At 59.2% G+C, this 26,356-nt stretch overlaps 1 protein-coding gene across 6 annotated transcripts; it reads left to right on the top strand.

Annotated features, from left to right (window-relative positions):
* On the top strand, positions 1-25,920 carry HELZ2 (helicase with zinc finger 2). 6 transcript variants are annotated; one of them, XM_070247526.1, is made up of 21 exons: positions 1-121; positions 280-533; positions 12,197-13,303; positions 13,601-13,784; positions 13,861-13,968; positions 14,351-14,868; positions 14,959-15,600; positions 16,758-17,541; positions 17,841-17,916; positions 17,998-21,832; positions 22,002-22,120; positions 22,217-22,348; positions 22,419-22,580; positions 22,661-22,808; positions 22,902-23,018; positions 23,096-23,288; positions 23,445-23,579; positions 23,750-23,968; positions 24,122-24,278; positions 24,372-24,539; positions 24,645-25,920. In XM_070247526.1, exons 3-21 carry the CDS (start codon positions 12,252-12,254, stop codon positions 24,767-24,769), a joined length of 8,874 nt encoding a protein of 2,957 aa, XP_070103627.1. In that variant the 5' UTR covers positions 1-121; positions 280-533; positions 12,197-12,251; the 3' UTR covers positions 24,770-25,920. The 6 variants fall into 6 exon arrangements, with proteins under 6 accessions (XP_070103627.1, XP_070103626.1, XP_070103628.1 ...); XM_070247527.1 differs by lacking the exons at positions 1-121; positions 280-533 and adding an exon at positions 10,611-10,737 and having other exon boundaries at positions 17,998-20,720; positions 21,381-21,832; positions 22,002-22,348; XM_023626930.2 differs by lacking the exons at positions 1-121; positions 280-533 and adding an exon at positions 10,611-10,737.
* The last annotated feature ends 436 nt before the right edge of the window (positions 25,921-26,356 follow it).

The following is a 26,356-nucleotide window of genomic DNA, read 5'->3' as shown; positions in this document are numbered from 1 at the left end:
TGATGTGCCACTAAAGGTTCATTTCTTCCTCATCGTCTGCGCAGCTGTCCCGGCACCGCTGGTTGGAAAGGCTGTCCTTGGCCTGCTTTGGTGCCCTTTCAAGAAGACCAGCAGAAGGCAGGTATGGGTCTGCTCCAGAGTCCCTCCCGCGGGTCCCCGCCTCCAGTTACCTCTGTCCAGCGTGTGCTGGGCTGCAGAAGAGCAGCTCCTCGTGTCTCCAGCCCAGCCAGCGCCCACCGTGCTGCAAACGCTCGCTCGTCACGAGCTCTCTCTTTGCAGGACCAATCTGCTCTTACGGCTGCAGGTCCCAGAGGCACCGGGTGTGAGCCAGTGTGACTGGGGAGCGGGCCTCCCCTGGCAGGTGACGGGGCGGGCGGCACGCTGAGCAGTGAGGCCCGGAGGCCAGCAGCGTGGACTTGAACCTCCGGCGTCTGCAGCAAGCCAGTCTGTGTCTCCGGGGAGGAGACCGCGGGCCGGCCTCCGAGGACCCCGAGCCTCGGCTTCCCGCTGCACCCGCGGTGAGCGGCGTCCAGGTGGGTGCAGCTGGCCGGGGCGGCCCAGCAGACTGAGCGCACTGGCGTCCAGCGCGGCACCAAGCGGTCCGGTACCGGACGGAGGGCCGGGGTCCGAGCCGGGTCTGCCGCCCTCCCAGACCGCCAGCCCCCCTAACAAGAGGGGCTCCCCCTTTGCGGGGAGGGCAGACGCTTCCCCCCACCGCGCTCTCCACCCCGCCCCTAGTGCGGCCCTCCCACGGGCCTTTCCGGAGGGGCGCCCACGACGACCGGGCGAGAGGGCCACGAGGGACAGCGGGCGCGCGGGGGACGGGGCGGAGCAGTCCAGCCCCCGACGTGTCGCCCTGCAGGGGTCCGACGAGGCCAGGGGGCGGGGCGGGGCAGAGAGAGGCCACTCCCCCATGGGGGCCGCCGGCTCCTCCCCGGGCGGTTGATTAGATGTCCCAAATCTTCACCCGGATCGTCCTCATCAGCTCCGCAACGTCCGACCCACCGAGCGGCCTCCCGCTCAGGGCCTGATCTGAGGGCTCCGGACCGGAGGCAGGGTTGGGCTTCGGGTGCACGACTGCAGGTAGGAACCCAACCCACGGTGAGAAACGCTGTGGGGTCGGGGTAGGGAGAGAGCAGCTGGGACGAGCCGCGGTGTAGACGCCTCCTGGGGCGAGTCAGATGCCCCTTCCTAGTCCCCATGCGCGTGGGAGTCAGCCCCCACACTTTCTCCGCGTGACATCACGGGGATGGACGATTCTAAGACCTCCTCATGGCTGCGCCCCTCCCCCAGCCTAAACTGGGACCCTCCTGGGATGCTGATGAGGTCTGCAACCCTCCCGCCAGTAGACTCCATTACTCCTTGCTCCGCTGCCAAGGTGTGACCTGGCTGGGTGGGAGGGTCCCTGGGTGGGATCATGGGAGCGTCCTTGAGGGCCAGGACCTGGGTATTAAACTTCCATTTCGGTGAGTGGTATCCAGAGGCTGCTAGGATCAGCTGAGAGGACCAGATCCGTCACAGGTAAACGGAGTCCTGGCCCGCAGACTCGCGACCTCCGCAGCCGCAGCGGACAGTGATGCTGGGGGTGGGGGTGGGGGGACATGTGGAGCCTTTCCAGGGGTTTCTGGCGATGGTGGAGGGCTGGAGGGCAAGGGGCAGCGCTGCATCTACTGGGAGGAGCAGGTGAGGAAGGCTGAGTCCCTGGAGCGAGGTGCTGGGCGGGGCTTTGTTTATCCTTTAATTATATAATTCTAAACCAACTTACACAAAAGTTGTGCAAAGAACTTCCATATACTCTTTTTCTAGATTCACCTACTGCTTACATTTTTTCCCATTTGGCTTATTATGTGAACTTTTATTTCTGAACCCAGACATCATGCCCTTTACCCCTGACGTTTAAGTGTATGTTTCCTAAGAACGTGCACTTTGTCAATTATTAAGCAGGACATTTAGCATTGATGCAATCATATTGCTGAAACTCAGCCCACATTCAAATGCTAACAGTCTACTAACTTCGTATACATGTATGATTTTTTGTGGTCTAAAGTCTCACCTAGGAGCCTGTGATGCATTCAGTCCTCGTGCATCCTGTCTCCTCCAGCCTGGGCTGACTACTCAGCCTTTGTCTCTCATGACCTGGACATTTTTGAGCAGCATGGGGCAGGCATTTTGTGGAGTCCATGATGCTCCCTTGTGATGGGGATGAGGTTCTGTGTTTTTGGCTCGACCACAGGGGGGCTGTGTCCTCCTCAGTTTGGCATCCCTGGGGTGCTCATCAGTCTGTCCTGTCTCTGGAGATGTGAGCCCTGCTGTCTCAGCTCAGGAGACTCTGATGTTTTCTCCACTGCAAGGTTACCGTTTCCCTTGGTAACTGGTAGGCATCCCGGGGAGACACTTTGAGACTACATGAATATCCTGTTTCGGTTATTACTATGATGGTTGCAAACATCATCCCTCTGTAAACCTCATCCTCTGGATTGATTTGTTGGTCTTCCTCAGTAGAGTTTTGAAAGGACTGCTGTGTTCCTAACAGGGAGGCATGTGGGTGCAGGGAGCCAGTGAGGAGGCTGCTGAGGATCCTAGGCTTAGAAGGGACCATTGGATTCTGGATCAATGTGGGTTTTGAGCTGACAGTGTTTGCTGATGGTTGGATGTAGTGTGTGAGGAGGATGCCTGGGCCCCTGTGAGGATGGGGTTGTCATTTATGGGAACCGGAGGCTGTTGGAGAAGCAGGAGGAGAGGGTTTGGGCCAAGCGCGGTGTTAGGTGCCTGCTTGACATTCAGGGGAAGATGCTGCAGAGGCCAAGGACTGTGCCTGTGGAGTTTAGGGAAAATTCCTGCTGGAGATGACAAACTGGCGCCATCGGCATCTGGATAATCTGCACGACCAGAGGGTGAAGGGGCAATCATTCCAACAATTGAGTGACCAGGGAGGGGCCAGAGAATGGTCACTGTGCAAATGTCCCATGTTCATATTGGCTGTGGTGCCTTTTACACTTCAATTTCTATTTGAATAAGGAGTACACGCCCTCGACACAAAATCAAATGTACAGAAGGTAGAGGAGGAAAGGCGGGCTCCTCCCGGCCCAGCCACGCAGCCAATTTCTGATGTCCGCAGCTGAGTTTGGTGCTTTATATATTTTTTAAATTCTTTCTTTCTTTCTTTTTTTCTCTAGGTACATTCTTAAGCACCTTGATTTTCTTTAACAAGTTATTTTGGGAAAACTCCATTTCAGAACACTTGAGATGCCTCCTTCTCTTTTGTGGCCTCAGAGTCCATGGCATGGGGAGGGTGAGGCCAGTCCAGGAGCTACACATGCTGGTGGTGGGCACTGGAGTGCTGTCCGCCTGCTGAGCAGAGGGGAGGCTGACATGCTCGTATACGTGTTACCAGACAAAATTGTCGTTCGCTGCCCAATGTGCATAAAAAAACAATTATTGCAGCATCAGCTTTCGAGAAGAGAAAAGAAAAGGCTTTATTGCGAGGTTGACCAGCAAGGAGACAGGAGGCAAAGCTCTCAAATCTGTCTCCCTGATTCAGGGTTTGGGGCAGAATTTCAGAGGCTCCGGAGAACAGGCTGCTACGTGGAAACACAGGCAGGGCGGGTTTCGATAGGATGGCTTTAGACACTCAGGGCAAGGTGTGGGAGGGGATTTAGTACTGAATCTTCACAGACAACAGATTGCTTGCTTGATAAGCGTCTGACTTTCAACTTCTGGTCGTGTCCCTGTCTTTTGGTTCCGTGAGGAGAATCTTTGGTTCTGGTGTCATTTCAGGTCAAGATTTTCTCCTGTGCACATGCTCTGGCTATGTGATTTGCAAATTCTTGGCTTGCCCCTGAAAAGCCTGCTGTTGTTGAGATGGGGTCAGTGTGCACTGGTTCCAGAGGGCTGTGGTTACACGCAGACCTCCCTGTGCGTGCACGAGTGTCCACGGAGCTGCAGGTCAGAGGGTGTGTGGGCTTGTGTTTCTGCCTGGGTGCTGCCTGATTACATTGTGGTTTAGATGGTCCCAGCCCCATAATGTGATGTCTGACTTTGTGGGCTTACTGATCAAGGAAGTAAAAATATTACCACGTAGTTCTAATTTGCATTTTCCTCAGAGTGAGATTTCACTACGTTTAGAGCTGTTAAAAAAGGAAAAAACAGGCCCCAGATGGAGCCATTGCCCCCATGACAGTGAACCAAGACTTAGCAGCAGCTTCAACCCCTCCCGGGAGTGTGGCCTTGAGACAGGGAATCTGAAATTTCCTGATTAGCACTAGTGAGGTCGTCTACATGGAAAGACCCCTGCCGCCCCCTCCCCACAACAGAGGACGCCCTGGCCTGACACAGTCCTTTCTCTTCTTTGCTAGTAGCTCCCTTTCCCCAGCTTCCCCCATAAGAACCTTCCACTCTGTACACCTCCTCAGAGTGCCTTTCTTCTTGCTGGAAGGAGGATGCTGCCCAGTTCATGAAGCGCCTAATAAAGCCAATTAGATCTTCAAATTTACCTGTTGAATTTTGTTTTGTTAACAGAACCTTAAGCTGTGATATGAAGTATAATTTTCTTTTGACTTTGTATTTGTCTTTTGACTCTATTGATTTTTTTCCTCCATGTAGGATTTTTTTATTTTTGTGTGGTTGAATTTATTAGTGATATGCTGGTCGTGTGCTAGTGGATGTTTAACAACTGGCTCTTCAAGAAGAAAAAAAATGCCATAATTCATAGCGTACGTCGATTTCCAGGGTGTAAATGTTCCATCATGGCTGATTTCAAGCCACCAACTCAGTTGTTGAACTGAGCAGATGAGCACGTGGGCCGGCTCCCACACGCCCCTGCTGCGTGTTTCCCTGCGGAAGGCCCTCCAAGGAGACTGCTCAACAGACACGCTCGCCTGGTTTCTGCTAGTACCTTCCTGGTTGATTCGGTTTCATTTTAAATCTTTGGTCCATCCGCTATTTTATTTTGGTGTAAGGTGTTGTCTGGAGAGCCCTCCGCCCCGTTTTTGTTTTAAGATACCAGACAGCTCTAAGAGAATTGTTAGAGTTGAAACAGTTCTAACAGAATTTGTTGAATAAACCATCATTTCTCAGTGGTCTGAAATGCCATCTTTCATGGCGTGTGAATCCCCTGCGTGTGCGTCAGCCTATTTCTGGCCACCCTGCTCTGTCTCCGTGGCCTACTTGTCCATTCGTGATCCAGGACCACACTCTTTTAGTAGCTTTACAATGTGTTTTAATATTTGGTAGGACTTGTATCCTCTGTTACTCTTTTTTAAAATTAATTAGTTAATTGAGATAACAATCATGCACCACATAAGGACGTTTCAGTCAACGACGGACTCCATATATGATGGTGGTCCCGTAAGATTAGCACCATACAGCCTAGGCGTGTAATAGGCTGCACCACCCGGGGCACTGTGATGTTTGCACAGTGACAAAATCGCCTGACGACGCATCTCAGAATGTACCCCTCTCGCTAAGCGATGCGTGACCGTGTAACACTGTGTAAGTTTGTGTAAAATGTGTTGACTTGATACGTTTGTGTATTGCAATACGATTGACACATTAGCCTTAGCTAACATCTCTATCATGCTGCTTAATTAATTTTTCTTTTTTGTGGTGGGAACAACTAAGATCTAGTCTCTTAGCAACTTTGAAGTTTATAATATAGTATTGTTGACAATAACTACTGTGCTGTGCATTAGATTTCCAGAAATTATTCATCTGCTAGTTGCAAGTTTGTACCCTTAGACAATATCTCCCAATTTCCCCACCCCTCAGCCCCTGGGAACTACTATTGTACTTTCTGTTTTTAAGAGTTTGGCTTTTTTAGATTTCATATATAAGTGATATCATATAATATTTGTCTTTCTGTGTCTGACTTATTTCACTTAGTATAATGACCTCAAGGTCCACTCATGTTGTCACAAATGGCAGGATTTCCTTCTTTCTCATGGCTAAATAATATTCCAATGTGTGTGTGTATGTGTGTGTGTGTACCGCATAATGACATTTCAAAGACAGACTGTATATACAACAGAGGTCTCATAAAATTAGTGCCACATAGCCTAGGTGTGGAGTAGGCTCTACCATCTAGGTTTGTGTAAGTGCACTCTGTGATGTTCACACAATGACAAAATCGCATAGCGAGGCATTTCTCAGAGTGCATCCCCATCGTTAAGCGATGCATGACTGTAGATCTATGCCCCATCTCCTTTATCCATTCATCTGTTGGCAGACATTTAGTTTCCATATCTTGGCTGTTGTGAATAGTGCTGCAGTTAATGCAGGAGTGCATACTTCTCTTGGAGATCCTGATTTCATTTCCTCTGGAGGTGTACCCAGAAATGGGATTGCTGGATCGTGTGGTAGTTCTATTTTTAATTTTTTTGAGGAAGCTCCATACTGTTTTCCATGCTGGCTGCACCAGTTTTCATTTCCACCAACAGTGCGCAAGGGTTCCCTTTTTTCTGCATCCTCACCAACATTTGTTATATCTTGTCTTGTTTTGGTGTTGAGGAAGATTGGCCCTGAGCTAACATCTTCTGCCAGTCCTCCCCCTTTTGCTTGAGGAAGGCTGTCCCTGAGCTAACATCTGTGCCAATTTTCCTCTATTTTGTATGTGGGACGCCTCCACAGCATGGCTTGATGAGCAGTGTGTAGGTCCATGTCCAGGATCCGAACCCATGAACCCCAGGCTGCTGAAGTGGAGTGCACAAACTTGGCCACTGTGCCACTGTGCCGGCCCCTCTCTTGTCTTTTTGATAATAGTCATTCTAACAGGTGTGAGGTGCTATCTCATTGTGGTTTTGATTTGCATTTCCCCGATGTTTAGGGATGTTGAGCATCTTTTCATGTACCTGTCGGCCACGTGTGTGTCTTCTTTAGAAAAATGTCTATTCAGGTCCTCTGCCCTTTTTAAATTGTATTATTATTTTTTTGCTATTGAGTTGTATGAGTTCTTTACATATTTTGGGTATTAGCCCCTTATCAGATATATGGTTTGCAAATATTTTCTCCCAAACAGTAGGTTGCCTTTTCAATTTGTTGTCTCCTTTGCTGAGCAGGAGCTCTTTAGTTCAAGGTCGTCTCACTTGTAGTTTTTGTTCCCTGTGCTTTTGTTGTCATATCCAAGAAATCATTGCCAAGACCAATGTCAAGGATCTTTCTCCCTGTGTTTTCTTCCAGGAGTTTTATGGTTTCAGGTCCTACATTTAAGTCTTTGATCAACTTTGAATTAATTTTTGTGAGTGGTGTAAGATAGGGGTCCATTCTTTATTCTTTTCACGTCTTCATTCTTTTGTATGTGGCTGTCCAGTTTTCCCAACACCATTTATTGAAGAGACTGTCCTTTCCCCATTGTATATTCTTGGCTCCTTTATCATAAATTAATTGACCATGTATACATGGGTTTATTTCATGGCTCTCTGTTCTGTTCCACTGATCTATGTTCCTGTTTTTATGCCAATACCACGCTGTTTCGATTATGTATTATAGCATCATAATATAGCCTGAAATCCAGAAATGTGATGCCTCTTGCTTTATTCTTTCTCAGGATTGCTGTGGCTATTTGGGGTCTTTTGTTCCAAATAAATTTTAAGATACTTTTTTCTATTTCTATGAAAAATTCCGTTAGCATTTTGATCCGGATTGCATTGAATCTGTAGATTGATTTGGGTAGGATGGACATTTTCACAATGTTAATTCTTTCCATCCAAGAACATGGAATGTCTTTCCATTTATTTGTGTCTTCTTCAATCTCTTTCATCATTGTCTTACAGTTTTTAGTGTACAGCTCTTTCACTTTCTTGGTTAAATTTATTCCTAAATATTTTATTATTTTTGATGCTATTGTAAATGGGATTGCTTTCTTTCTCTTTTAGATAGTTCACTGTTAGTGTACAGAAATGCAACTGACTTCTGTATGTTGATTTTGTATCCTGCAACTTCACTGAATTCGTTTACTAGTTATAATAGTTTTTAGTGGATTCTCAGGATTTTCTGTATATAAGATCATGCCATTTGCAAACAGAGACAATTTTACATCTTTCTTTTCAATATGGATGCTTTTTACTTCTTTTTTGTGCCTATTGCTCTGGCTAGGACTTCCAATACTATGTTGAATAGAAATGGTGAGAGTGGGCACCCCTGTCTTGGTCCTGATCTTAGAGGAAAGGCTTTCAGCTTTTCACCATTGAGTGTGATGTTGGCTGTGGGTTTGTCACATATGGCCTTTATTATGTGAAGAACATTGCTTCTATATCCACTTTGTTGAGTGTTTTTATCATGTAAGGATGTTGTATTTTGTCAAATCCTTTTTCTGCATCTGTTGAGATGATCACATGATTTTTATCTTTCATTCTATTAACGTGGTGTATCACATTGATTGATTTGCGGATGCTGAGCCATCCTTGCATCCTAGGGATAAACCCGACTTGGTCATGGTGAATGATCCTTTTAAAGTGCTATTGAATTCAGTTTGTTAATATTTTGTTGAGAATTTTTTAAAACACTTTATTCATTCTTTTTTTTTTTAAAGATTGGCACCTGAGCTAACATCTGTTGCCAATCTTTTTTTTTTCCTTCTTCTTCTTCTCCCCAAAGCCCCCCCAGTACATAGTTGTATATTCAAGTTGTAAGTGCCTCTGGTTGTGCTGTGCGGGATGCTGCCTCTACATGGCTTGATGAGCAGTGCTATGTCCGTACCCAGGATCCGAACCGGTGAAACCCTGGGCCACTGAAATGGAGCGTGAGAACTTAACCACTCACCACGGGGCCGGCCCCCGTTGAGAATTTTTGCATCTATGTTCATTAGGAATATTGGTCCATAATCTTTCCTTGTGGTGTCCTTGTCTGGCTTTTGGTATCAGGGTGATGCTGGCCTCATAAAATGAATTTTGGAGTGTTCTGTCCTCTTCAACTTTCTATTAGTCTTCTTCGTAATAATTTTCCTATCCATTCTTGCTTGTTTATGTTATACTTTTCCAAATGAACTTTACAATCAACTCGGCTGCCCCTCAATTCCTCTTAAAGTTTTCTTAGGATTGCATTAAACTCATAGATAAATTTGTGAAATGTCCTAGACGTCTTTGTGAAATATTAAGTCTGCTTATCCAAGAATGTAGCATTCCATTCCATTTTCCACTGTGTTCTATTGTGTGTCTCAGGAACACTTCTGTTTTCTCTCATATTTCTTGTTAAGCTCATCCCTGGGTCTTTTGTTGCTGCTATTATTTATAGAATATTTTCCTCTATTGATTTTTATGTGTCTTGAGGCTCCTGATGTGATTATTAATGGCAGATCCAGCCAACCTCCTGACTCAAATGGGAAGCTTCCACTGTTGCCCCTTCTAAGAGGATGCTGGCCTTGGGCTGATGCCGACGCCCTGCATCACCCGAGGGACAGCACTGGTGTATCAGTGCTCTATTGCTGGGTGAGGATTCACCCAAAACTTGGTGGCTTAAAACAATAAGCCACATTTATCATCTCACCCACTTACTGTCTCACAGTTGGGAGCCACTCAGCTGGTGGCTCAGGCTTGGGTCTCTCGTGGGGCCGCATTCGTCTGAGGGACGGTCCACTTGCAAAACGATTGCACACGTGCCTGACAACTGGTGCTGGTTTTTGGCAGAGGCCTTAGTTCCTGCCACCTGGGCCTCTCCGCAGGACTGCTCCAGCATCCTCACAACATGGCGGCCGGCTTCCCACAGAGCCAGGGACCCAGGAGAGCAAGGAGGAAGTGCAGTGTCTTTTATGACCCAGCCTTGGTTGTCCTGCTCCGTCATTTCTGCCATAGCCGCTGGTTACACAGATGAGCACTTTTCAGTGTTCAAGGGGACTCCACAGGGATGGGAATCTAGGAAGCAGGGTCACTGGGGTCAGTCGGGTAATGTGGGGAGCTGGAGCTTGGCTACTAGCTGGCTGCTGGGGCTTCCCCACTGACCGCAGCCCTCTGTGTTCTGCAGTGGGCTGAGAGCTGCCCTGCGCAGGCAGGTTGGGAGCATCAGATGCAATTGGACTGCACAGCCTCGCGGCTCCCCCTGCTCTGGAACTGGGGGCTTTTCTCACTCTTCTGGCCCTGGCCACACATCTTTGGTGCATTTTAAGAGGCTGGATATAACATCAGAGGCCCCCTAGGGAAGAACTTCCTCAGGTAGGACCCCCCCCCAATAAGAGGGCTCTGACCCAGACCGGCCGATGCCATTTAGAAAAGGGCTGCCTCTCAAGTGGGGCCCCCAGCTCTTGGCCTGTTCCCGCTCCCGTTAGGGCCCTGCTCCTGCGTGGACCCCCAGTTGCTGCGGAATGTCGTCAGCAGCCCTGTTTGTCTGCGCTGGAGGATGGGGGCGCCAGGCCACCCACCGGCTCTGCTGGCGGCACCGGGCCACCTTAAATGTCCTTCTGGTTTTCCTCACCCCGACACGGGCAGGCCCCTTCCGCACACCGCCCGCCCGGAGCGCCCGGGACCCGGGGCTGAGCCGGGTTCGCGCCCCGTGCGGGGAGGACGCGCCGCGCGCTCGGGGGCGCTCTGGCCCGCGCACGAGGCGGGGTCGGGGGTGCGGTGGTGAGATCACTCGGGGGCGGGCCGGGGGCGGGGCGGGGGGCAGTGAGGTAATTTCCGCGGTCGGGCGTCAGAGGTTTGAGTCACCCCGGGGGCAGAAACGAAAGTGATCGCCGGGCCGGGAGGGGCGCGGCCGAATGGGGTGCCCGGCGGCGACGGAGGAGGGCGGCGGGGACCTGGCTCCGCGCCCGGGGTGAGCGCCCGGGGACGCGCAGGGGTCTCGGCTGCCGGCCGGTGCTTCCAGCGCCCTCCCGGGTCGGGACCTCCTGGGGACCCCGGGGTGGGGGGCGGAGGCAGGATGGGGCGCCGGGGCGTGGGGGCGGAGCCCAAGGACCCCCGAGAGGCGCGCAGCCTGGCCAGCTGCCCTGGGAGAGCTGACTCGGTGCCGGGCCCGGGCAACTCTGGCCACGAGCTCGGAGCCCCCGGCCCGGGTGGCTGAGCAGCCCCCTCCCCACGACCTGGCCGGAGCCTGGAGGGTGGGGGAGGCGGGGGTCTCCAGACCCCAAGGACCCAACCCTTTAGCCTCGTCCTCAGGGGCTCTAGCTGCCCCTGTTTCTGAACATCCCCGGGTTCGGGGTCTGGGCTCTGGTCCCTTCCGGGTGGACTCAGGCTCCCCTTTGGACTGGGGTGGCTTCTCTCTCAAGGCAGCCGTTCTAATCATTTCCTGTTAAAACATCTTTGTGTCACCCTCAGTTTGCCTTGAAAGTTCTCTTTAGACCCACCCAGCAATGTTTGCAGGGAGTGGTTTCCCAGCTGGGTTGGGGACCCCCAGGGCGTCCCCATTCTCTCCTGGAGCCCTGATGGTGACAGTCCTACCTGGGCAGGGCCCGGCCTCTGTGAGGTTCTGCTTCCTGCTGTGTTTCCCTCCTCACCTCCCTTTCTGAAGAGTCTCTGGGCCCTGCCCAAAAGGAGCCAGCCCAGCAGCGAGTGGGAGGGGGGTGCCCCAGCAAGAGACAGGCCAGTGTCAGAGATGGTGTCCCCTGGGTCCGGCCCGTTGACTGCTAGCCCCACGGCCGCCAAGGAGCCACCTCTGGCCAGGCTGTGCGCCCAGGTGGACCTGCATCTGGGCTGCTCCCGCTGCACCCAGCGCCTGGCGGAGAGCACCTATCTCCTGCCCGTGGTGGAGCACTGCCCCCGCCAGATCCTGCACCACCCCAATGGGGAGGAAACCAGTCCCCCGGGCCAGGCAGCTGTGGGGGCACTGCTCCCAGGGGCCAACCGTCCTTCCCAGAACAGGGGTGCTGTCTCTGTAGAAGAATCAGGAGACCAGGAGCTTGAGGCGCCCTAGGACGCCAGGCCCCAGGAAGAAGGCTGGAGGGTCAGGAAGTCCACGGGCCCCCAGGGCTTCTGCCGGTCCCCAGGGTTTTTGTTGCTGGGGCACTCCCCTCCCACTCGCTGCTGGGCTGGCTCCTTTTGGGCAGGGCCCAGAGACTTCAGAAAGGGAGGAGACTCAGCTGGGTCAAGGTTGAGGGGGCCCAGCCTCTTTGGAGCAAACGACCCTCTCCTCCCATCATGTGGGAAGAATTCTCCTTCCTGTTTCTGCTTCCTCGGCCCCTTGCCCGAGGAGAGGCAGGGTGTGTTTGAGCTCCCACCTGGGTGCGGAGGCCCTGCAGCCTCAGGGCCTGACCTTGCTCCTTGCTCTTCTGTCCCAGCCTTCTCATTGTGGGTGAACAGCCCCAGAGGGCCAGCTGAGCCCCTGAGCCTCAGATGCCGCTCCGCAGAGACAGGCCAGTGTCAGAGATGGTGTTCCCTGGGTTCGGCCCGTCGCCCACTAGCCCCACGGCCGCCAAGGAGCCGCCTCTGGCCAGGCTGTGCGCCCAGGTGGACCTGCATCTGGGCTGCTCCCGCTGCACCCAGCGCCTCAACGAGAGCACATACCTGCTGCGCGCGGTGGAGCACAGCTGCCCCCGCCAGATCCTGCTGGCTCGCTCCAAGCGAGCCACCAAGCGCAGGGTCTGGCGCAAGGTGGACCGGCGGCCCAGCTTCCCGCAGCCCTTGCGCTATGAAGTTTGCCGCTACTACAGGCCTGGGGTCGGGTGCCGGCGCCACTACAACCAGTGTACCTTCGCCCGGAGCCCTGAGGAGGCGCTGGTCTGGAACTTCGAGCGTGAGCACAACCTCTCCCGGCTGTGGCTGAAGGCCGCGGTGCAGGGCGGCGGGGCCCAGGGCGAGCTGCGCAGCCCAGCTGATGCCATCTACGCGGAGTTTGGTGGCCAGTTCCAGCTGCTCTGCTCGTGCTGCTTCCGACGCTACCCGCCGCGCCTCTGCCCTGTGGACCCTCCGGGGTGGTGCTCCCAGCACGGGGCCTGCCCCTCGCTCCTGGTTCACGTGAGCACTGAGGGCCGCCGCAGGCAGCAGGTTGTGGAGGTGCGGCCACGGCCCCAGTACAGTCAGCCACTGGCCTACTGCATGTTCGTCGGGCGAGGGCGGCCATGCCGGCACGGGGCATCCCGTTGCCAGTACGCTCACAGTGCTGTGGAGATGGCTGTGTGGGAGGCGGAGCAGCTGAGTGGGCTCCGGCGGGGGGACCTGCTCATGCCCCCTGCACCCGCGGGAAACGGGCACACAGCCCCGCACAGCCAGCCCCCTAGAGTCCGGCTGTACTGCCGCGTCTGCCTGGTCACCTGTCACTCCCAGGAGGCCTTTGAGAATCACTGCTCATCCGTGGAGCACGCGCACATGGTGGCCTTGGACCAGGCCGTGCCCTGGAAGCATCGCAGCCCGCCCACTGGGCTCTCCACGTTCGAGCTCTGCCCCAGGTAAGGACAGTGGGGCTGGGGCTGGGGGCAGGGGAAGAACCCACCTTCAGCTGGAACCAGGAGTTGCTGTCCCCTGACTGGCTGGTGCCTCGTCGGCCTCTGAGGGATGGGTAAGGGAGGTCCACTGAGGCCGCTTGTGCCAGGCCTTATCTTGGGGTACAGTAGCGGACAGGACAGGGGAGGTCCCTGTTCCTGCCCTGCCCCCTGGCCTGGAATCTCTTCCTGCTCCCCCACACAGGCCAGTATTGGGCCAAGGGATCTCACCCCCATGTGGCCTGCTAACTTCCCCTCCTCCAGGCCCGATCTCTGTGAGTACGGGGTTGTCTGCACCAAGGCGCATTCGGAGCAGGAGCTGCAGGAGTGGGTGTCACGGGTGCAGACCGTGGAGCTGCGGGAGAAGGCGGCCTGGCAGGAGGGGCTGGTGCCCTACCAAGTGCGGCTGCTGGCAGAGTACCGGCGCAGCAGCAGTGAGATCTCGGTGGTGAGTTGGGGCTGTGAGTGGGTGGGGCGGGTGGGGGCCAGGGCCACCCTGCTGATGGCCAGGGCTCTGTGTGCAGCTGGCCGAGACCGTCGACGGCGTGTCCATCACCTGCAACCAGCCCCTGGTGCATCAGGCCCAGGAGAAGAAAACTGAGCACAGCTGGATGTTCACCATCCACTCTGAGGTGAGGGATCAGGGCAGCCCAGTGCAGCCTCTCCCTCAAGTCTGTGTGATCTGGAGCAAGTCCCTAGTGTCTCTGTGCCCGGCCCCATGGGGTTATTTGTGGAGTGCCTGGCACGGAGTGAGGGACCAGGCTGGTCACCACTATTCACACCCCAAGCGTCCGATGCTGTGCCATCCCCTGCTCAGTGTCCATGGGGGCAGCCTAGGGGGCTCTGTGACCCCATTTTTCAGAAGGGAGCCCCAAGGCTCAGAGAGGCCAAGCACCCTGCTGGGGTCACAGCCAGGAAGCACAGGAGGGTGGGGAGGGGTCTGTGCATCAGCCTGGACCCTGATGGTTGCGACGGGGCCTGGGGGCCGCCACACCATCCCATCTTTTCCTGCAGGAGCCGCTGCTGCACGTGGCCCTGCTCAAGCAGGAGCCGGGAGCAGACTTCTCGCTGGAGGCTCCCTGCCTCCCCCGGGGCCAGGTCTACGCAGAGGGGGAGCGCTTCTGTGTGCCCGGCTCCCGGGCTGAGTTCCAGGTGGGGGTGTGTGTGCAGAGCGCCTCCTTCGGCACCTTCGAGCAGTGGGTGGTCTTTGACTTTGGCCGCCGGCCGGCACTGCTGCGAAAGCTGGGGTTGCAGCTGGGCCAGGTGCACTGCACAGGGCTCCAAGGGACGCCAGTGCCTGGCCACCCCATGGAGCTGGAGCGCTGGCACCCTGGCAACCGCCACGTGGTGCCCAGTGTGGCTCGGACGGCAGAGCAGGTGGCCCTGATGGCCAAGTACAAGGTGCCTGCCCTGGCCCTGGAGTTCAGTCGCAGTGGCCCGGCCCCAGGTCCCATCTCCTGCACCAACTATCGGCAGAGGATGCACCAGTTTCTCTATGAAGAGGAGGCCGCTCAGCAGCAGCTAGTGGCCAAGTGAGTGGAGGCCAGAGGGCAGGTGGGGGCTGCGGGGTGCTGACGGCAGCGCTGTGGCCCGGGTCAGCTGACTCATGCCCTTCCCACTAGGCTGAACCTTCGGGGCCCAGTGTCCCTGAAGACGGCACTGCAGACACCAGCCCTGGGCATGCTCTTCCCGCCACCGGGAGCCCTCTACGCCCAGGTCCCCATCCCCTCTTCCCTGACACCGGACACAGACCAGGGCTTTCTGCTAAGCCGGGCGGTGAGCACGGCCCTCGTGGCCCCTGTGCCCGCGCCTGACCACACAGTGTTCGAGGTGCGGCTGGAGACCCGGGCCAGCTCAGAGCAGGCGTTGTGGCTGCTGCTGCCTGCCCAATGCTGCACAGCCCTGGGGCTGCAGCCTGAGGCCAGCCCGGTCTTGGAGGTGCAGTTTCAGATCGATCCGCTGACCTTCCGCCTCTGGCACCAAGCGGTAGACGCGCTGCCTGAGGAGCGCCTGGTGGTGCCCGACCTGCTGGCCTGCACCCTGCCCTGCCCGTGGCCCACCCCACCCGCCCTGCACGGCAACCGCAAGCAGAGACTGGCCGTGGAGTTCATAGTGGGCAGCAACCCTGGGGGCACACAGCCCATCGCTCCGCTGCTCATCTATGGCCCCTTTGGCACGGGCAAGACCTACACGCTGGCCATGGCCTCCCTGGAGGTCATCCGGCAGCCCCACACCAAGGTCCTCATCTGCACACACACCAACAGGTGAGCCCAGAGCTGCCACCCCGGCTGCGGCAAGCACCCAGCTGTGATGGCGTTGCCCTGGAGACGAAGGGGGACCTGGGCCTGGGGCTCTGTCTGGTCCCCAGGTTCACTGGAGGCCTGGGCGGCCAGTTCTAGAGCACACGTGCCATGACTACCTGGCCGTGGGTGGAGTGGGGGCTGGGCTGGCTGAGCTCGCTGCCCCTGGCGCCCTGTGCACACTGGGTGGGCGGTGCAGCCCTGAGGCGAGTCCCGGTCCCTTTGACTCTTGGGGCTCTCTACCCTGTCAGTCCTGGGCTGAAAGGGGCAAGGGACGTGTGTGCTTCAGGCTCAGCGCAGGGCACCCTGGGGTCGGGGTCTGCTGTTCAGGTGAAGGGCTGTGGGTGCCTCCTTGGAGGCCCTGGGCCAGGAGAGAGTCCTGCGTGGGGTGCGGCCCAGCCCACCCGCATTTCCTGGGGCGAGGCTCCTGTGCTGTTTTTAGAGAAATGCAGATTCTTATCTCAGCCGTGAAGTTCCCCTCTGGCCAGTAAGGTTTTCTTAGTTCCCAACACTGCCTGCTGCTCAGGTGCCTGTTGCTGCCTCTGCCCGGGGGCTGGTTCCCGGGCGGGCCTTGGGGGCTGGGGGAAGATGAGTCTCTGCAGAGATGCCGAGTCTCTGCAGAGATGCCGCAGGGCTCCGGCGTGTCCCACGATGCACTGGCCCTGGGTGTTTGGGGGGCTGTCCCTGGCTGGCCTCTCTGTCCCTCCTACTCTGCCCCTGAGAGCTGGCACCAGATCTTGCTGTCCACCCACGAAAAGCTGAGGGGGAGCCAAGCTCAGGGTCAACCCTGGCCTCCGGCCACCCTGGGTTGCCTTGGGCCGTGGCCCCTCCTGTGCCCTCCTCTGCCTCTCCACAAGGCCAGCTCCTTCGCCTCCTCTGGGAAGCCCTCCCTGATCACCCGGATGCTCTGTGCTGTTGCTCAGTTCTCCTCATTGGGCTCTGACCTTCCCTTCTTTCTCTGTCTGTGTGTCTGTCCCCTCTGCTGACATTTAAGCTCCGTGGGGACAGGACGTGGGTCTGTCTGCCTCCTGTGAATTCCTGGCATCCAGGTGGGACCGGGCGCACAGTAGGCGCTTTAGCAGACAGCTGCCGAGGCCCCATGTGCCCTTCTCCCCCCTCAGCGCGGCCGACATCTACATCGAGGAGCATTTCCATGGCTACGTCAGCAGCGGCCACCCGGAGGCCGCGCCGCTCCGGGTGATGTACACGGACCGCCCGCCCAGCCAGACGGATGCAGCCACGCTGCAGTACTGCTGCCTGACGGAGGACCGCCGGGCCTTCCGCCCGCCGACGCAGGCCGAGCTGGAGCAGCACCGCATCGTGATCACCACCACCTCCCAGGCCCGGGAGCTCCGGGTGCCCGCCGGCTTCTTCTCGCACATCCTCATTGACGAGGCCGCCCAGATGCTGGAGTGCGAGGCGCTCACCCCGCTGCGCTACGCCTTGCCCAGCACCCGTGTGGTGCTGGCAGGCGACCACATGCAGGTCACGCCCCGCCTCTTCAGTGTGGCCAGGGCCCAGGCGGCCGGCCACACGCTGCTGCACCGCCTCTTCCAGCACTACCAGCAGCAGACGCATGAGGTCGCCCGGCGGAGCCGGCTCGTCTTCCACGAGAACTACCGCTCCACCGAGGCCATCATCAGCTTCATCTCGCACCACTTCTACGTGGCCAAGGGCAACCCCATCCACGCCAGCGGCAGGGTCCCTCGCCACCCCCGGCACTACCCGCTCATGTTCTGCCACGTGGCGGGCAGCCCCGAGCGCGACATGTCGATGACGTCCTGGCTCAACACGGCCGAGATTGCCCAGGTTGTCGAGAAGGTGCAGGAGATCCATGACACCTGGCCCCGCTGCTGGGGCAGCCGCGAGCAGAAGCACATCTGTGCCGTGTCCCACGGCGCCCAGGTAAGCCCCCAGCGCTGTGACAGCCTGGCTCTCCCACTCCTGACCGGCAAACGGAGGGGGGCCCCTCTTGGGGTCTGGTGGACCTGTGTGCCCCCGGTTGGGCCTCTGCAGCCTCAGTTTCCCCTTCCGTAAGAGGGGCTGAAGAATTCATCTCCCAGGGCTGGTGTGGGGCTTGAACCACATGGTTGGTGCCAGGGCTGGCTGGCTCAAGGGCGCCAGGGCGTGGAAGCTGGCATTTCGTCCTTGTTGGGGCCCCTCACCGTGCACCGAGCACTTGCCGATCGGTCATATATCTTCAGGTGAGTGCGCTGAGGCAGGAGCTGAGGAAGAGGGGCCTGGGCCAGGTGTCTGTGGGCAGCTTTGAGATCCTGCCAGGTGGGTGATCAGTGCTGGGGGCGGGGTGGGGCGGGGCCATGCTCCTGGCCCAGTCTGACGCATCCCCTCGCCCCTTTGCAGGGCGGGAGTTCCGGGTGGTGGTACTGAGCACTGTGCACAACCACCGCAGTCTGCTGGGCCCTGGGGCGCCTGCCCTGGAGTTCTTCACAGATGCCCGCGTGCTCAACACCGTCATGACCCGAGCCCAGTCCCAGGTGGTGGCTGTGGGCGACGCCGTGGCGCTCTGCTCCTTCGGGGACTGCAGCAAGCTCTGGAAGAGCTTCATCCGCGAGTGTGTGGAGCATCGCAGCGTCTTCCCTGAGGACCTATCGCTGGAGCAGATCAAGCAGGGTGTGGTCCAGAGGCAGCGCTGGGACCTCCACACAGAGAGATCGGTGGCAGTGGGGGCCGTGGACACTGTCCTGGAGCAGGGGGCAGCAGGGGGCCCAACCACAGAGCACACGGCAGTGGCGAAGGTCAAGCCAGGGGCTGTGGCCGAGGAGGGTGCATCCCCGTCCAGGACCTCGGCGGCAGAGGACGTGGCCACACAGAAGGCAGAGGCTGGGGACACAGTGTCAGGGTCTGCAGCTGGGGGCCTCCCAGCAGCAGAAGGGGCAGCCCCAGTGCACACGCAGGAGGGGGACACGGCCTCAGCAGGGAACTTGGCGAGGGGTGACGTGGCCCCTAGGGACGCCACCGCAAGCAGGTCCAAGGACCCCGAGGACTCCGAGTCCGACTTCTGGCCTTCCGACGGGGAGCTCGATGCCGACGACTCCCTCCTGCAGGAGCTCCTGGACGAGAGCCGGAACGTGACGGTGACCGTTGGGGAGGACGGGCTGCTGGACACCATCCCTAGGCCCGCATCCCCACAGCAGGCCCGGCAGTACGTGAACCTGCCCCAGGCCACGCTGTGGAGGCTGCTCCGTGAGGAGCCCGAGCTGTACCGCCACTGCGCCTTCACACAGGAGACCTTTGAGCGGGCGACAGCCGTGCCGCTGGACGGCGCAGGCCCCGGCCCCATCCAGGTCAGGGGCCGCCTAAACTGCGGGATGGCCTTCACCGGGGACGAGGTGCTGGTGAAAGTCTTTGGCGGGGCTGCTGGCGACAGGGGCCCCACGGGGCGGCTGCAGGGCCGCGTGGTGGGCGTGCTCAAGAGGAGGTGCCGTGAGCTCGTGTTCGTGTGTCGCATGGATGAGTGGGACCCCCGCATCATGACCCCCATCGACGGCTCCGTGACCAAGATCTTCGTGGCTGAGCTGAAGGACCCACTGCAGGTGCCCATCCACCGCCTCCTGCAGGGCCACGTGCAGCGGGTGAGGTACGAGCCGCTCACGGCCAAAGCCCGGCGCGACCGGCTCTTCCGGGTGCGTGTCGTCCTGTGGCGGGAGCGCTTCTACTATCCGCTGGGCATCGTCCTGGAGGTGCTGCCCCAGGCCGACACCTGGCAGCGGGGCCTCCACGCCCTGGACCTGGAGTTCGGCCTGAGGGACCCCTCGCCAGACCCAGCCTCGGTCTCTAAGGCGCTGCAGAAGTTCCGCGCAGAGCTTGGCCGGAGGCCTGGCTGCCGAGAGGACTGCCGCGGCTTCCTGACCTTCACCGTGGACCCTCAGGGCGCCCGCAGCCTCGACGACGCCCTCAGCGTCCGGGACCTGGGCCCCCGGTACGAGGTGGCTGTGCACATCACCGACGTGGCCAGCGTCATGCCCCGGGACAGCGGGCTGGACGTGGAGGCCCGCAGGCAGGGCACCTCCTTCTATGCCCCCGACCGGGAGCCGGTGCCCATGCTGCCAACTGGCCTCTGCCAGGACGTGTTCAGCCTCCTGCCAGGCCAGGACCGGTTGGCCATCTCCCTCTTCCTCACCGTGGAGAAGGGCAGTGACCAGGTCCGGGGCCTGCGCTTTGCGCCCTCCATGATCCGCTCCAACCGCCAGCTGTCTTATGAGGAGGCTGAGCAGGTGATCAAGGGGCACCCGGGTGCGGGCCTGGAGCTGCCAGCCCGCCTGGACTCGGTGGACGCCTGTGTGGCAGCCGCGTGCCACCTCTCCCGGGTGCTGCGTCGCCGCCGCCTGCAGGGCGACTGCCACTACAAGCAGCTGGACGAGGACAGCATGCTGGGCTTCCGTGCAGCCCACGTCATGGTCCAGGAGTACATGATCCAATTCAACAGACTGGCAGCTGAGTTCCTGGTGGGCAGTGAGCGCACGCGGACGGTCACACCACTGAGGTGGCAGCCCATGCCCAGCAGCCGCCAGCTGGAAGCCGTGCGTGAGAAGCATGGGGGGCTGGTGCCCCTGTCGCTGCACCTGCGCCACCACCTTTGTGGCCCCGGCCCCCCCGACACACACCTGCACCTCCTGGCCTCCCTCTGGAGGCACGTCCAGCTTGCAGCCCGAGCCCAGGACTTTGATGGGCTGGTGGACCTCATCACCACGGACGACGTGCACCCCTCGCTGGCTCCCGCAGGCCTCGACTTCCGCCGGGCCCTGGGCCGCTCTGTCTTTGGCCGCTCCAGCCAGGGTGAACAGCAGCCAGCCAGCCACTACTCGCTGCAGGTGGAGTGGTACACGTGGGCGACCTCGCCCATCCGCAGGTACCTGGATGTGGTGCTCCAGCGGCAGATCCTGTTGGCGCTTGGCCAGGGGGGCTCCGCCTACTCCCCCAGGGACATCGACGGGCTCTGCCAGGACTTCAGCCACCAGCACATGAGCGCCCAGAGGTACCAGCGCCGGGCCTACAGCCTGCACCTGGCCACGCGGCTCAAGGCCCAACCCCAGGACAAGCTGGGCTTCGTGGTGGACGTGGAGGTGGGCGCCCGCTGCTTCAAGCTGCTCTTCCCTGCCAACCGCGAGACCCTGCCTGAGCCCTGCCCTGTCTACTACCGCTCCCTGCAGCTGTCCGAGCACCCCCACAGCCTGGCGGGCCGGCCGGGACTGCATCTCTTGTGGCGACGCCGCATCTACTCGGTGCAGGCGGATCAGCCGTGCCACCCACTGCCCGGCGCCCTGCTCGACCCACATACCCGGCCCATTGACACTGCCCTGTGGCAGCAGCTGCTGGAGCTGGTGGAGGAGCAGCGGTGGCCCGAGGCAGCTGCCCTCGTGCAGGCTCAGGGCGCCACGGAGCCCCGGCCACGGGAGCTGGGGCGGGTGTGGCGGAGCCACTGTGACCACTTCGTGGAGGTGGCCCGGGAGCTGAGGGGCGGGGACACGCTGCAGGTGCAGCTGAGCGCCACCCTGCAGCGTGGGTTCCTGGCGCCGGTCCTGCAGCTGTGGACCGTGGCGCCTGGCCTCGTCCTCTGCCTGGAGCACGCAGAGCGGCCAGGCGACTGCTTCTCGGGCCATGTGCCCCAGGCAGGGCGGGACCGGTGCCGGGACGTGAACGAGTACTCCCGCGTGTGGCAGCCGTTCTGCTCCCTGGAGTCGGCCACCAGCGCGGTCGCTGAGAACGACTCCATCACGCTGCAGCACGTGAAAATATCCTGGGATGCGGAGCGGACGCCACAGGGCCAGCTACAGGGCACCTTCTGCCTCGAGGCTGCCTTCCTCCGTGAGCACTGCATCGACATCAGCCTCGACCACTGCTACCTCTGCATCCGGCTTGAGGGGCTGCCGGCCGTGCCCGACAAGAGGGCGCCATGCCCCCCGGGCAGTCCTGGCCAGCCTCCCTCCGCTGCTCCACCCCGCGGGCCCAGCAGCCTCAGCCCCATCCTGAGCATTGACCCTGACACCTACACCTGGGTGGCCCATGGGCTGACCGAGGACGGGGACCTGAAGGAGGGCAGGGCAGACCGGCAGGAGGCCCGCAAGCAGGTGCACTTCTTTATCCACCACATGGCCATGGAGAAGGTTCCAGAAGAGGTGCTGAGGCCCGGCAGCCGATTCACCATTGAGGTGTTGCCCAAGCAGCTTCCCGACCTGTGAGTGGCTTCTACGGGGCCAGAGGCCAGGGAGAGGCTGGCAGGCGGGGTGGGGTGAGAACGCCCTGGGCTCCCTCTTCTGGGAGGGGTGGCTCTTGGGGCAGTGGTCCCTTCCCCAGGGAGTCCTGTCGATGTTCCGGTGTCCATCTTCACTCCCACCTGCCCCCAGCCGCAAGGAAGAAGCTGTGCGTGATCTGGAGAGTGCGTCCCCACTGGTCATCAGCATCGCCCTGGGCCAGCCCATCCCCTTGCCCCGCTGCCCTCCTCACCAGCAGCCCCTCCACAGAGGTAGGTGGGGAGGCCCTCCAACTTCCCCCCTGCCCCTTTGTCCTGGCCCGGCGCTGCCCTGCACCGGTGCTCAGGGAGGCCTGGCTGCTCCCTCAGGGACCCCCCGCAGGTTCCTGGAGCGACAGGCCTTCGACATCCCCGGGAGCCACCACAAGCTGAACCCCAGCCAGAAAGGAGCCATTAGGGAAGCTCTGAGAAAGCAGTTCACGGTCATCCAGGGACCACCAGGTGGGCCATGTTGGGGGAGCTGTGGGCACCCTGGCGGGCAGGCCTCCGCTCACCCACTCTCTGCCCACAGGCACGGGAAAGACGGTGGTGGCCCTCCACCTCGTGTTCTGGTTTCACAAGTCAAACGAGGAGCAGGCGCTGGCCTGTGGCAGCCCTGGGGGGGAGACGCGCCTGGGGGGCCCCTGCATCCTGTACTGCGGCCCCTCCAACAAGTCGGTGGATGTCCTGGCAGGTGCGCTATGTCATCGCCTGAGGGCTGTGCCTGGGGGTGCTGGGCCAGGGGACAGTCACTCACGCCCCGACTGCCCCCAGGGCTGCTCCTGAGCAGGAGAGCAGAGCTGAAGCCCCTTCGTGTGTACAGCGAGCAGGCCGAGGCCACCGAGTTCCCCGCACCCGGTGTGGGCAGCAGGGGTCCGCCCAAGAATACCCCTCGGGAGGGGAGGCCGAACCAGACCCTCAGGTGTGGCCTCTCAACTGTCTGTTTGGGTGGAGGTGAGGGGCCCAGTGGTCCTGCCTCAGGGCAGCACAGGGCTTCATGGCCGTGTCCCCACAGGAGCATCACCCTGCACCACCGGATCCGGCAGCCCTCCAACCCCTACGCCTCCGACCTCAAGGCATTTGATGCCCGGCTGCAGAAAGGGGAAGTGTTCTCCAAGGAAGACCTCCTTCGGTAAGTGGCCAGGGCCGTGGGGCTGTCTCCTGGCATGGGAGAGTCCCTGGGTGACCAGACAGTGTCCCTACACACAGGTACAGGAGGACGCTGGGGAAGGCAAGGAAGTTCGAGCTGGACCGCCACAGGGTCATCCTGTGCACGTGCTCGTGTGCAGCCTCGGTCAGCCTCAAGAATCTGGACGTCCGGCAGATCCTTGTGGATGAGGCAGGCATGGCCACGGAGCCCGAGACCCTCATCCCTCTGGTGACCTTCTCGAGGGCGGAGAAGGTGAGTGAGGCCGGTGCTGAGCTGGTGCCCTGGGCAGGTGTCGCTGGCTGTGGCCTCCCACCTGGGAGGGCAGCGTTGTGGTGGGGCCGCGAGGGCCGTGGGGCCAGGTCCCCCTGGGTCTGAGGCTGTCAGGACCATGCCTGCCTGTCCCTCCAGGTGGTCCTCCTTGGGGACCACAAGCAGCTTCGGCCTGTGGTCAAGAACGAGCAGCTGCAAAACCTGGGTCTGGATCGGTCTCTCTTCGAGCGATATCACAGGGACGCCTACATGCTGGACACGCAGTACCGCATGGTGAGCCGCCCCAGCCTCAGCGCCTCCGGCCCAAGGTGTGGTCTGTGGCCCACTCCCCTACCTCCTGCATCCACCAGGCCTTGTCCTGGGGCCACAGTGGGCGCAGGCGGGAGCTCTTGGCCCTGGGTGGTGGGCGGGTGGCCACCCCTGCTCACAGCCTTGCCCTACAGCACAGGGACATCTGCACCTTCCCCTCCATGGAGTTCTACAAGGGCAAGCTGAAGACCTGGCATGGCCTGAGGAGGCCGCCCAGCGTCCTAGGCCACGCTGACAAGGAGAGCTGCCCTGTCATTTTTGGCTACGTGCAGGGCCATGAGCAGAGCCTGCTGGTGTCCACAGATGAAGGGAACGAGAACTCTAAGGCCAACCTGGAGGAGGTGGCAGAGGTGGTGAGTGTTAGCAAGACCCTCTCTGGTGCCATTTGGTCAGGGAGGGCTTCCTGGGGGAGGAGGCAGAGGAAACAAGGGAACAGGTGAGGTCCTGGTGCCAAGGAGGAGAGAGGCATCAGGGTCGGCTTCACCTGCACCTCCTCGGTCCCTCAGGTTCGCATTGCCAAACAGCTGACCCTGGGCAGGACAGTGGACCCCAAGGACATTGCCATCCTCACGCCCTACAATGCACAGGCCACAGAGATCAGCAAGAGACTTGTGCGAGAGGGCATCACGGGAGTAACAGTGTGCTCCATCACCAAGAGCCAGGGTGAGGCTCCGGAAGGGGGCAGGTGGGCTAGTGGGGCAGGCGGCATGGCGAGCACAGCCAGCAGGGGCCTCACAATGCCTGCCTGGCCCCCAGGGAGCGAGTGGCGCTATGTGCTGGTGAGCACCGTCCGCACGCGCCCTGAGAGTGACGTGGACCAGCGGCCGACTAAAGGCTGGCTCAAGAAGTTCCTCGGCTTTGTGGTGGACCCCAACCAAGTGAACGTGGCCATCACCCGGGCCCAGGAGGGCCTCTGCCTCATCGGTGAGGGCTGCTTGGCTGGGGCAGGGCGGGGGTGGGCTCCTCCCTGGGGGTGGGGCTGTCTGGTGGGGGAGGGCTGGGGTCTACCACTGACTCCTCCCCTGGCAGGAGACCACCTCCTCCTGCGGTGCTGTCCTCTCTGGCGTCGACTCCTGGACTCCTGTGAGGCCCAGCAGAGCCTTGTGCCCGCTGGCCAGGTGCGGGTCCAGAGGAGGCCAGCCGTGTCTTTCTGAAGAGCCCTGCCCACCCACTGCCCTCATGCTGCCAGGACTGTAAGGAAAAGTCTCAGGCCTTCCTGAGCCAGACACCTTGGTGGGCCCAACTCAGCAGAATCCCATGTGCCTTCAGTGGTCACTGCCAGCTACCATCCGGCCACCTGGCTGCCTGGGCAGGGGTCTGGAGGCTGGCCGCAATGGTGCACAATAACCACATTCCTGAGTCTTGTCTTCTCCCCAGGCGGGAGCAGGCCAGGCGGTGCCCGGCCGTCATGTGCATCAACCTGGGGGGCAGGTCCCGCCCTCCTTGCAGAGCTGATTTGCTGGGACATTTGGGGACAGGGAGCATCTCGGGTGGGGGTGGGGTCCCCGAACCAGCACGACACCTTCGCTGGGAAGGCTTGGGGTCAGGAAGGAAATCCTGTTGCTCTTTGATCTTTGGACGCCATCCCTGACCACACTGGTTTTGGCCAGGGAACTCAGCTTTATTTTCTATTTTTAAATAAACCAAAAGCCAGTTTTTTTTTTTACTGGAACAGGGTCCACAGCCCACACTCAGGGCAAGGAGGCCTCCCTGGGAGAGAGGTTTTTCTCTGTCACCACTGCCCCGTCTGCTTGGACCCACAGCCTGTGTTCTTGAGGGGCCACTGCCCGGCAGGGGGAGGGCAGACTCGAACCAGATGGCCACACAGTCTCCCGGACCCGCCCCTCTGGACGTGCCAGGCCGTGCGGTGCTCCTGTGGGCGTGGGTGGGGCGGGATCAGGTGCCTGGACAGGCACCCATGCTCCCACCCCGAGCTCTGTGTCACGCTGTTTACTCAGGCCTGCTCCCAGGTCAGGGCCTTCGGCACGGCCTGCCCAGTGCATCTTTCTTTGTGAGATTGACCTTTGCACACGCATTTGGGTCCTGCCTGGAAAGCTGTGCCCTCCATGGCTGGCCCACTCCTGCCCACCCTGAGGCTGCTCTGACTCTGGAAAACAGAGCTTGTGGCATTGGGCATGCTGCAAAGGAGCTGTTCACACCGGAGGGGCTCGCCCCACCTGTGGCCCCCCAGCAGACCCCTCTGTGGGGGTAGGGGTGGGGTGTCTATGTGTCTGTCTGATGTTTTATACAAATTAAATTTATACAATTAAATTTATACAATTAAATTTTAGTATATTTTCTTGGACTCTGTGTTATATGATTATTAATTTTGTTATAAAGACCACTCTGATTTTCTCATGTCTGGGTGTTTTGAGGTCTGACATGGGGGCAAAAAGGGGTGGCCTCTCCTCTTGCTTTGGGTTGCAAAGTGGCTGCTGAGGCTGTCGAGAGCCAAGAGCTGGTTGCAGCTGGATGAGGGAGCAGGTAGAGAGGGGCCCATGTCACCCCTTCTACAGCTGACAACACAGCCAACAGGCTGAGAGTTGTCTGTGCTGTGATAAAGGAAGCTGGAAGTGGTGGGGGCAGCTTGGCAAGGACGGGCCTCAGTGGGTGAGCTGTGCCCAATTGTGCAAGCCCCAGCCCACTGAACTCTGACCCTAGGCAGGGCTGGCCCCAAAATCTAAGTCCAAAGTCTGCAGGCTGCAGCCTTGACAGCGTCAGGCAAGGTCTCGGGTCTGAAA

Source organism: Equus caballus, chromosome 22 (assembly GCF_041296265.1).
Source record: "Equus caballus isolate H_3958 breed thoroughbred chromosome 22, TB-T2T, whole genome shotgun sequence".
In the NCBI taxonomy this organism is placed as follows: Eukaryota; Metazoa; Chordata; class Mammalia; order Perissodactyla; family Equidae; genus Equus; species Equus caballus.
This window is presented reverse-complemented; position numbering and strand designations above follow the sequence as displayed.

What these genes read in the sequence shown, in the direction of transcription:
- HELZ2 (XM_070247525.1), top strand. Translation starts at nt 12,252, where the DNA reads ATGCCGCTCCGCAGAGACAGGCCAGTGTCAGAGATGGTGTTCCCTGGG. An exon ending in TGTTCACCATCCACTCTGAG is followed by an intron (nt 13,969 to 14,350) that starts GTGAGGGATCAG and finishes CTTTTCCTGCAG; the next exon opens with GAGCCGCTGCTGCACGTGGC. An exon ending in TCCAAGGAAGACCTCCTTCG is followed by an intron (nt 23,019 to 23,095) that starts GTAAGTGGCCAG and finishes CCCTACACACAG; the next exon opens with GTACAGGAGGACGCTGGGGA.